This window comes from Mobula birostris, chromosome 10, assembly GCF_030028105.1.
Source record: "Mobula birostris isolate sMobBir1 chromosome 10, sMobBir1.hap1, whole genome shotgun sequence".
Lineage (NCBI taxonomy): Eukaryota > Metazoa > Chordata > Chondrichthyes > Myliobatiformes > Myliobatidae > Mobula > Mobula birostris.
The window spans coordinates 120,294,870-120,305,805 of NC_092379.1; the positions used below are offsets into that span (position 1 = coordinate 120,294,870).

At 39.0% G+C, this 10,936-nt stretch overlaps 1 protein-coding gene across 3 annotated transcripts in view; it reads left to right on the top strand.

Annotated features, from left to right (window-relative positions):
* The window catches only part of LOC140204286 (neuronal migration protein doublecortin-like), a 184,914-nt gene extending 175,205 nt beyond the window's left edge, over positions 1 to 9,709 (top strand). For all 3 annotated transcript variants that reach the window (XM_072270875.1, XM_072270878.1, XM_072270877.1), the window contains one exon: positions 1,185 to 9,709. In XM_072270875.1, coding sequence (XP_072126976.1) covers positions 1,185 to 1,241 — 57 coding nt within the window. In that variant the 3' untranslated portion in view covers positions 1,242 to 9,709. The remainder of the gene's footprint in view (positions 1 to 1,184) is intronic.
* Positions 9,710 to 10,936: the final 1,227 nt, after the last annotated feature.

Genomic DNA, 10,936 nt, shown 5'->3' on the forward strand with positions numbered 1-10,936 from the left:
CATCTGCACCGTGCTAAACTAAAGCTATTTAGTGAGATAAGTATATATGCCATTTAGAAATGAAATGAAGAAATTTATTGCCGAATGATTTTCCAGCAGCTTTGGATTAATTTACCTGAATTATTTACAGATTAATAAAGGCAATGAGCATTTTTCTGTAATTAAGATTTGCTGTCTATCTTATATTTAAAAAATAAGAAAAATGTCACCACATAGCATCCTCAGAATTTCCATATTCTATTTTCAAGCAATGAATTATATTTTTGAAGTATGTGCATTAGGTTGGATATTTATGTATATCTACTTTTGTAGGAGAAGTATTAATTTTAGATGCAAGGTTTATCCCAATCAAGAAGGTTCAACAGTAGAGATGGGTCTCATTAACGATACTGAGTGAGTCCTGGCAATTGCTATGGCTTCACAGGAACCATGTACATATCAGAGAGATGAATGCTGAGCTGTGTGTACACAAAGAATAATGGCTAATTGGATTTTAATTGGCTTGATGGTAAGAAGCAGAGAGTGGTTGTTGAAAGTTCTTTCTTGGACTGTAGGCCTATGATTAGCAGTACTTTAGACTTTGTAGTATGAGTACACAGTTCACTGAAAGCAGTGTCACAAGGAGACGGTGGTGAAGAAGGCTTTTGGTATGCTGGTCTTTGTCAGGCAGGGCATTGCATTTAGGAGTTGGGACGTTATGTAGCAGTTGTACAAAATGATGGTGAGATTGCACTTGGAGTATTGTGTACAGTTTCGGTCACTCTGTTATAGGTGAAACATTATTAAACTGGAAAGGGTGCAGAGAAGAAAAGCCCAGATACCTATTTTAGGCAATGAAGCCAACAGCAGTAAGAATGAGAAGGGATGCTGGAGGCTAAGACCAATTTGCAGTCACCAATTTCAAAGATTCAAGATTCAGGATTCAAAAAACTTTATTATCATTCTAACCTTACATCAGCTCTGCAGGGCAGAATGAGACAGCGTTTCTCAGGGGCAGTGCAATCATAACATAACAAACGCAACACTAAATAATAAACATAACAATAAATAGTAAAACACAACAGCCACATGTTAGTTAAAAAATTTCACACAATTGGACAGTGAAATCATTTAACGTGGAACTACTGCAAAATGTTTTATTTTTGTTTAAATCTTTCTAAAGTTGCCTTCCTTATCTCCTCCAGGACCTGTATCTGCCACTTTCCCTGGATGATTCGGACTCACTGGGTGACTCGATGTAAGCCACCGGTGTGAGCGGAAGAGCAAGCAAGCAAAGTCTGGAATTAGCCACCTGAAATAGTGAGACTTGGAAAAGGAAATCTGCCCAGTGCAGAGGTATTGCTGTTGGTGCTCACAAATTGCCAAGTGACACCAATGAAAAAAAAACTAAAAAAAAAGCCAAAAAGTTGCCCTTTTTTTTTAAACAGTTTGTCCATCACATGAGAAACCTATTATCTTGGAATATCACTGCCTTTTTCTAAACATCTGATATAAAGCACTGTGAGAATATTTCGTAAAACAAGCAGGTCTCTTGTACATCATGTGTTCTGTGAAAATTGTGGTCCCTGATTTTTAATTTCATTGTGCAGTGTGATTTTCCATTCCTCTTTGATATTAATGCGCTGTTGTTATATGCTTCGTTTAAAGATCTGTTTTAATTATTGAGAACCTCTGCCAGTTTTTTCTTTGTACAAGAAAATACTCTGCTGAGCAGAAATGTTTTAACATCCAATTTGTTTAAAAAAGGAAAGAGGAAAAAAAAACCAAAAAAATCACTAAGACTCATTAGTTAAACATAATGCATTGATCTGAAAATGGGAATGAATTTGAGAATGATGAACAACTTAATAAGACTAAGCATAATGATTTTCTAAAATTAAATTTGATCATGTTTGTTTAATACATTTTTTAGCAACAAAATGATTCTGATTCTTGCTTTTTATGACATTTTGAATGGTAGAACTATTTAGGATTAGATTAACACAGCAAATCTACAATTTACTAATAAGAACACAGTGTTCTTAAGCTTTTTTTAATTTGTGAATGTGTTCACTGTGCAATTATTAAAACCAGTTTGTAACTAAACTTACTGAATAGCATTAATAGAATACTTGTAAGATCTGGTGGTGAAGATTTTTCTTTGAAGACAGATTTGAAAGTGAAAAGGAATGTTGACTTGTTACTGGACTAGGATTAGCATGAAATAAATTTCCCATGTATAGGACTGATCTTCTTTCTTGATTTAGAGGAGATATTTACTGCTTTGCTTGACTTGACATTTAGCTTGCAGGCTGATGTTGCTTGATGTGGAATTCAAAATGTCAGGGCACAGTGAGGCCTCTTACATTCCACAAGCAATCTTTGAAGATTCATGGTCAGATTTTCTCTGTTACATTCTATACTTGCAGAATTTCTTAAGATGGCCATGTTCGGGAAAGAAATAACCCTGTAATACCCTGTTGCTCACAGTGCCATGAATTCCGTCCCTTTTCAACAGTACAAGTTGGATCCTGTAGAAATAGCTAAGTAGCCCTTTTATTGAATATTGTAGCTAACAACTTTATTTTTAGGCCATAAGCTCCTGTCAACCTTTAGCCAAGAAAAGTATATCTTGGGAGGGATTGGTTGAAAGAAACCTTCAGGGTGGAAATTTATCTTGTAGTAGATTGTGTGCAATTGATTGTGTTTCTGAAATTCAGTTCCAGACATAAATCTGAGGAGTGGTGGTCAGTGCGCGCATGCACATTCAGCATGTACAACTCTGGACGAATTTCAACACTTTGATGTATTGCGATGAGTACATTGCCAATTAATTACTATGATTGATACCCATGGTTCAAATATCCAGTGATGCCATAGTGCAAAAATTTATTGCTCGCTTATATTTAAAAGCATCCATTGTTTAATAGCCATAAAAAGAGGGAGGTAGAGAGGATTATTAAGGAAGGCATTTGTCTATAGGAACAATCATAGAACATAATGGTAATCTCTGCCTTCCAAAATACTTTAGTTACTTGGATTCTTTTTTAATCTTGTCGCCATTTTCTAATGCCAGCTATTTTTGATACAGTTTAAATTCACTTAATACCAGTTCAATACAGTTCAAACGGTGCCCAGGAATTAAACACATTTCCATTAAAATGATAAGGGATTTTGAGAAGAAAAGGAAGACACTCAGCACAATTTCTGTACCAGGATGTCCATGGTTTTGGCCTTGGAGAATTATTTTCAAAGGTGTTGTGAGACTTCCAAATGGGAAATAGGCTAACCTGTAGATCATAAAGGGCATGCACAGTAATGCCAAGTTTGGATACACTACTTGTTGATGTTTCTTGCACAAAATTTTATTGTATATTTGAGGCCCTTGACAACACTGAAGCAACTAGAGGCTTGAAGGCTGCTCAACCCAGTTTGGCTGAGCATCAAAATCTGAGGTAGTGCTTTTTCCACCAATAATTGCCCAAACCCCTCTCCTCAACCACTACTTGTTGCCAAATACCTCAGAAATCCCATCATGCCCCCGTCCAAAATCATCTGCCCAATTATCTTCTCATTTTCCTGAACCACCTTGGTTATCCACCACATCTCACACATCCAAGTTTTTTAGAGAGAGCTGATGAGGAGGAAGTGTTGAGAGCCTATATTTCTCCTCCGCCCCTCACCACCCCATCCTCAGCTCACCTCCCATACCCTGAGGTGGCTTGATAATAGGAAGCAGAGTCTGATGGTGGAAAGTCAATTCTCTGACTGGAAGCCTGTGACCTGTTGAGTGCCCCAGGAGTGTGTGCTGTGACCTCTGTTATTCATTATGTATATAAATAATTTGAATGTGAATATACATGGTACGATTTCCAAACTAGAGGGTCTTGTTGCTAGAGAAGCAGGTTACAATGAATTACACAGGGAACTTGATCAATCACGAAATGGACTAAGGAACGGCAGAAGGGTTTGAAGCTGGATAAGTGTGAGGTGATGCATTTTGGACATCTAAACCAGGGTAGGAGCTACACAGCAAATGGCAGGGCACTGACATGTTTTGTGGAATAGGGAGACCAAGGAGTATAAGTACACGGTTCACGGAAAGTGGCCCCTGCAATATACAGGATGGTAAAATGGCATTTATCATGCTGGCCTTCATTAGTCAAGACATCGAGCTGAGTGGCAATATGCTGCAGTTATATAGGTTGTTGGTGAGGCTGCACTTGGAGTATCATGTACAGTTTTGGTCACCCTGTTACGGAGAAGATATTGTCAAGCTGGAGAGGGCGAAGGAGAGATTTACTAGGATGCAGCATAGATTAAAGGGCCTGAGTTACAGGAAGAGGTTGACCACACTGGATCTTGGAGTGTATTCCTTGGAGTGTAGGAGAATGAGGGGTGACCTCTTAGAAGTTTATAAAATCACACATGGTATGAATAATGCGGACAGTCACAGTCTTTTCCATAGGGTGGGGAATCCAGATCTACAGGGCATAGATAAGAGGGAGAGATTCAAAAGAGACCTGACCGGTAACGTAGAGGGTGGTGAATACCTGGAATGAACTGCCGAGGGAAATGGTTGAGTTAGGTGTAACTGCAACACTGACGGGGCATTTACTGCAGATAGATACATGGAGGGGAAAGGCTTGAAGAGTTATGGGCCAAGCGAGGGCAGCTGAGACAAGCAGGCAGGATGCTGTGGAAAGCACAGGCCATTTGTACCGGTGACCCTGTTTCCATGCTGTATTGCCCTGTGACTGGGGATTCTTATCTTTATAATCCCAATTATCTGCCCGATCCCTAATCCCGAGTTGCCCCCCCCCCCCCACTATCCTCTATGACACTCCCTCTCATCATGTTGATCTTCCAATTCTGGGTCCGTTACCATCTCCCCAGTTTTCCACCCAAGCCACACAATCTTCTCTCTAGCTTCCGATGCAATCCCCATTCTCTACACAGGTTGGAGATCTCAGTAGAAAGTGCTGCTTTATCACCGCTACACCCCCCCACACACACCTCATTATACCCAGGACAATGACTTATCTGCAGTCCTCAAAGGGTTAACTCAATAAAGATTAACAGGTGCGGAGTCACAGTATTTTGTTGGATGTTACACCTGATTCTGAATGTTTCTAGCTGAGTAGCTTCCATGGAGCCATAGAGTAATAATACAAAATGGCAACAGGCCCTTCGGCCCAACTGATCCATGCTGTTCACCTTGCTAATCATAGTTTCCTGCATTCAGCCCTTAGCCCTCTTAACAGCTTCGGTCCATGTACCTATCTAAATGCCTCTTCAACATTCCAATTGTACACTCCTTGACCACTTTCTCTGGTAACTTATTTCAGATGTTCAGTACTCTCCCATTTAATTTCCATGATCCTGATCTCAACCTTTGGAGTTAATACAAAGTTTAAGATGAAATATGACAGTGTGTCCTCATCAAGATGAGGAGGAATAGTCAACAAAGAAACTGTTTCCAGCCTGCTTTCTCCTGTGCTCCACCCAGCAGAATCGCATCAGTCATGAAGAGGGCAGGATAGTCATAATTCCACTCTTCCAGCAGGAAGAAAACATACTGACAGGGAATGGCTGGAGATAAGATCTGGAGCAGGGAATGCAGGACATGATTATAACTGTGTCAGTTCATCGACATGAACTGAAGCCACGTCACATCATTTGAAGTTCAAACGAGCTAAGTGTCACTCCTTTAATAGCAAGTACAGTGCAGGATTACAGTTAAAACAGGAGTTCGCATTGTGTCTCTTACAGGCAACTGGAATGTGTAGCAATGGAGCAGTTCGCCTCTGAGTGGTTGAATTACTGTCAGTGCACAAGGTTCACAACAATTGGAGGAAGTGGCTTGGGCCTTTTTATAAGCAAGATCTACTTAAGTGCTTCCTTTAAACTGCACATCATTATATTTCATATTGTGGCAATCTCTGGCTGTTCAGGATTTGCCCTGCATACATTGTAGGGCAGATTAAAAGTATGCTGAGATAACTGAGCATATTAAAGCCCGTGCACAAGGTATGATTCAATATTCTCCATTCGTGGGTCTTCGCAGTTACTGGCCTGGACAGCTGATTAAGCTCCTGCCGCAAGAAGGTAGCTTTTAATAGATATGATTAGCTGCTCTGGTGGGCTCCTGGCCTTTCCAGGCAGATAGACCTTGCTGTGAGGTTATGCTCTGTGCTTTCAGGAGAAGCGAGTGAGACCACTTTATGAGGCGAAGCTGTAGGCTGCAGCAAATGAAATGACCTCATGAGGCAAATTCCCCTCAAATGCCCCTTGAGGGAAATTCACTGGTTGGTTTAGGTTGCAGCATGCCCCTGTGAATAGAGCGTAGGTGAACTGCTGGTAATTGAAAAGAATGCAGTTTGATAGTAATGCTAACAAGCAGTATTTATTCAACAAAGTATCATTACCTATGGCTATGAGTGTATTACAGTGGTATCTTTTATTTTTCATTGAATATTTTAACCAAAGTGGCAGTTGGTTTGTATGTATTCTTCTAAGCTAGACAAAGGCTCACAGAGACTAAAGCCAGTCTCTGATTAGCATATCTGGCCAGCCTAAAATGAAAGCTGGTGTTAATGGTCCAAATGTTACAAATAGAGATCAAATTACAAAAGATAAAAAGAAACCTTTATTATAGACTGAAGCGTTGCCTGCTATGTTCTGCATTCATTCTCCTTTTCGCCATGCACATCATGGGCAGTGCACCCTGGGACTGCCAGCATTCCCATGGAAACAGATGGGCTGTTTTCGTCGCCACGCAACGAGACGTGCGGGAATAAGTGGCACTGTTCCCATAATTGGCTGTTGCCGTGTGAGGCAGCGACATGAATGTAAAAAAGCAGGAAGGTGAAGTAAAGTTAGTTCAGGATACAAGTCATCAGCAGAGGCTGGGCACAATGTGAAATAAATTGGCACGATGGAGATTGGTTAGAATGCTGACATAGAACATGCAGTGGATCAGCACTGAACCTGGTTAATACTGATTACGGGATTACATTTATAGTGTTTTATATCCAGAGAAATGTATTGCTGAACAGCTCCACTGTCCTGTCTAATTACTTTATCAGACTAGAGGATAAATGATGATTCTGGCCTTTCTTGTCATAGTGTCTTCACAACCTCTCCATATAATTTAAAATGTAATACTCTGGTGCATACAATAACAGTGCTCTTCAAACGTAGAAGCTGGACTTAAATACAGCTAGGCCAATGTGATGCAAATCTTATCTCTGCACTTTGATTTTAAATGTCCTCTCTGTGGTGTTTTTAATCCATTCTGAGTTACAAACGTGTAGCCCCATTTGCTGGAAATTGATCTAAAATTCTCAATGTACTCAGAGGAGTGAAAGGTTGAGCCACGTTCACATTAGTCTGGTTTTGAACTTGCCTCTGCAATTTGTAGCAATGAAGCTTTTTACGGCAAAGGAATTGGGATTCTTTGCCTCTGACTGTGTTGGACCTTGTCTAGCACCCTGTGCTGGTGGTGAAGACTAGAGGTGAAAGTGTTTCCCAGCATCACAATCTCAACCAGCATAGTCTTCACAATATATAAAATTTATACTCTTTTATTTCAACTGTTGTGTTCTTCATCTCACGGTTGCTGAATGTGCATTTTTTTTCTCTACTGTCTTTATTCACCTTACTGTATTTACGGTTCTCCAGATGGATCTGCTATGTTTAAGTTGCGTTCATTTCTCGGACAGCACCAAAAGACGCGTGTTGCCCAGACAACCTTAGCATCCAATCTATCACAGACACTAACCTCTTCACCACAGCCCTTCTCCGCATCTAAAAGCTTGGCTATTTCCTCATTCATGCAGTTCTGATCAAGATCTTAGATCTAAACATAAGTACATTTTATTTTCTGCAGATGCTGCCTGACGTGCTAACTAATCTCAGCATTTTCCGTTTTATTTGTGAAATGTATCACATTTGTGATATGTTGTGTATAAAATAGCTCCATCCTGTAATGTTCCAGACCTTTGTTTAAAGTGCATCTTATGAACAGGGCTAGATGATATTCTCATACACGATTAGATTCAATAGGCCAAGTGACTTCCTTGGAAATTTCTAAATTCACTTCTAATAATAGTGAAAACCTAATCAGTTTGTCTCTTTGCATGTCACAGAATGTTAGAACTGTGACAGATATGAAAATCTACTGATAAAGAATTTATTAATGAGCCTTGGATATTGTTGAGATTGTAAAGGAGTATGTGCTGTATTCCTGATCTTAATGTTGACTTCAGGTGAAATTAGCAAAGCAAATCCAGACCAAAATTAAAGAGGTCATTTGATGCCGTCACAGACGGTGCCTTCGAGAGCTGAAGGCAAGGATCAGATTTCCTCCCTGTACACCATTAACTGGATATCTCACTGATCCTTACTCCAATACCACCCTGATTTCCCCCATGAATGGGAAATGGAAACACATGTTTAAAAGCTTCATGCTTTAAACAGGAATCTTCTAGCACTCAACAAGTATCCTGTGGTGTTGAAAGTGGTTAATCCTTTAAAATTAGTCAGAAATAAATGGTTGACTTGATGCCATAAAAACGATGCGGAACATTTTAAAACCTGCAACTTCATATTGAAACGCTAATATTTTCTATACCCTTTGCATAATAGATCTCAAAGAACATCCTGCTTTCCATGTCATTACTCCCAGTGACTGTCATTCTCTGCAGTCACTCTCTAACGCAAACAATTCTCTGGGACCACTCCCAAGTACTTGGCTTTCTCTGTATAATCATTCCCATGTGTCACCTACTTTCAACATAATTCCCTTATTGCTTGTTTCTGACTAGTTCATCTTGGGGGATCCAGTTAGTTCTTGGTGAGCAGTGGCTGTAGTACAGCAATACACCTCTCTGTAAATCCATGATCAGAAAATTAACCAGAATATCAATGAAATAATATTAAAGCTCAAATGCAACAAAATTTGGTTTTGAAAGCAAAAAGCCTGCCATCAAGTTAAATATGTAATGGAACTAAGGGAAGGATGTTCCTTTATAAAGCATTAATTTCTGAATAGTTTGCTTGCTTGTTTTTTTCTATAAAATCAGTGCTATCATGCTTGAAACTTGCATGTTTTCTGCTTTCTGTGGTGAAAAGTCAGTTTGTTCCTTTTTGCTGCCTTTTTTGTGAAATTCTAAATGTACATAAAATGTTTATTATTATTGACTTTTTAAACTAATAGTGAATAGACGTAGTTGGAACTCTGTAACGTAGTTTTACTAAAGTGCACACTAGTAGAGATTAAATGATAGAAGTGTTTGCTTGTTAGGTGAGGTGTAGAGGATTAATTTCCATTCAGCTTTGAGGTTCCTATGCAGTAATTTCAGTTTCTCTTTCGTGGCAAGTTTGACATAATTGACCTCTGCATTTGACTCTACCTATTCTTCAAAGGTAGAACTAAAAACGTTGATAGTATTCGCAACCGCATGAGATTTGCCTTCACTTTAGGCTTTGCTTCATATATTCCGATATAGCCCTGGAAATTCTCACCAATCCAGATTGCTGTTTTAAAAGAAAGCAGTTCATTCTTTTATAGCCTTCAGGATGGGTTTATACTGTTTTTAAAAAGACGAGGTCAAATCATTCCATTTTTTTAGACTGCTATCAAAGAGAAACTCAAGTTTGTTTTGTGACTTCTTTTCTAACACTTGTAGTTTGGAGTTGTATTCATTTAAATGTACATTTGCAAGATGTGTGTAATTTAAAAAAATACATTTGATGGAAATCTTATTGACGTGTTTGTCTTTTATTTAATCTATAAAGCGATGTGACTGAAGTACAATATTTAAATTTAATGCTATCAGTTTTCTCTGTTTTAATGAGCTGGCGACAAAAAAGCTGGGCGGCCTGTCCATAACGTTTGCACCAGTCTTACACAGTTATTCAGGGCTAAGTGTGAAGAGGTAGATGCTACTGGGGATTGAGTTATAACCTTCTCTTTTGTATATATTCTCACAGCCATTGCAGTCACCTTACTCTTCTGGTAAGAAAATTCTTTCCCTCGTTGACAGATTTGAGATTAGGATGTCAACAGTTGGAAACTTGCTGACACAAAGCCTTATCCCACTACACAGGAATACGAACCTCAGGTGGACAAAGCTACTTTGCAGCCCAAGTAATTTATCACTCAGTATGACTGACCAATTGTATTAAAACCCTAGCATCTGCCACACAAACAACAGTAAAAGGGAGGCTGGGAAGGAATATTAACTGAATCTCACGTACTGTTTAAAAGAAATATTCCCCTTATGAAAGTCTGTAGTATACATCTTCACGTACAATGAGAGTTCTGGTTCACTTTCAACATGGAGCTATCACTCAGAAGTGACAAAATTATGGCACTATATTATGTACTTTTAGGGGAAAAAATGAACGAAAAGCAGCTGAAAAATTAATTGACATCTAGTAATTTTTAGATTTTCTTCTATGTGCACGTTGCTAAAGAGAACATGGATCCTCGTTTAAAACTGATAATTAACAAGATGGAATTGTTAATAGGACCATAAACATAAAAGATAACATCTTCATGTAAATAACTTACTTATAAATAAATTAACTATAGTGTAAAGTGCTTCAGAAGATGCCCCCATATGTGATTTTAAAAAGTAGCAGATTCTCTCGCTAATAACCCTCTAAATTCAGAAAATCTTGCATCAAATTAATCCTTAACATTCTAAATTCCATGGTATACGAGTCTAGTTTCTGTAATCTTTCTAGATTGTAGAAATTGTATTTCACCATGTTTGGTGCATCTAGCATTAGTGCCTGATTTGGTGACCTGCAAAGACACTAACATTGCCTGCCAGGACCCTGGAGGCACCATTACGCGGAGATGTAATTCCGTCACTGACTGCTGGGAAGACAGTCAGTGCCGTCATGTGCATTCTCTGACACAGCTGCAGTGACTGCACAAAAGAAG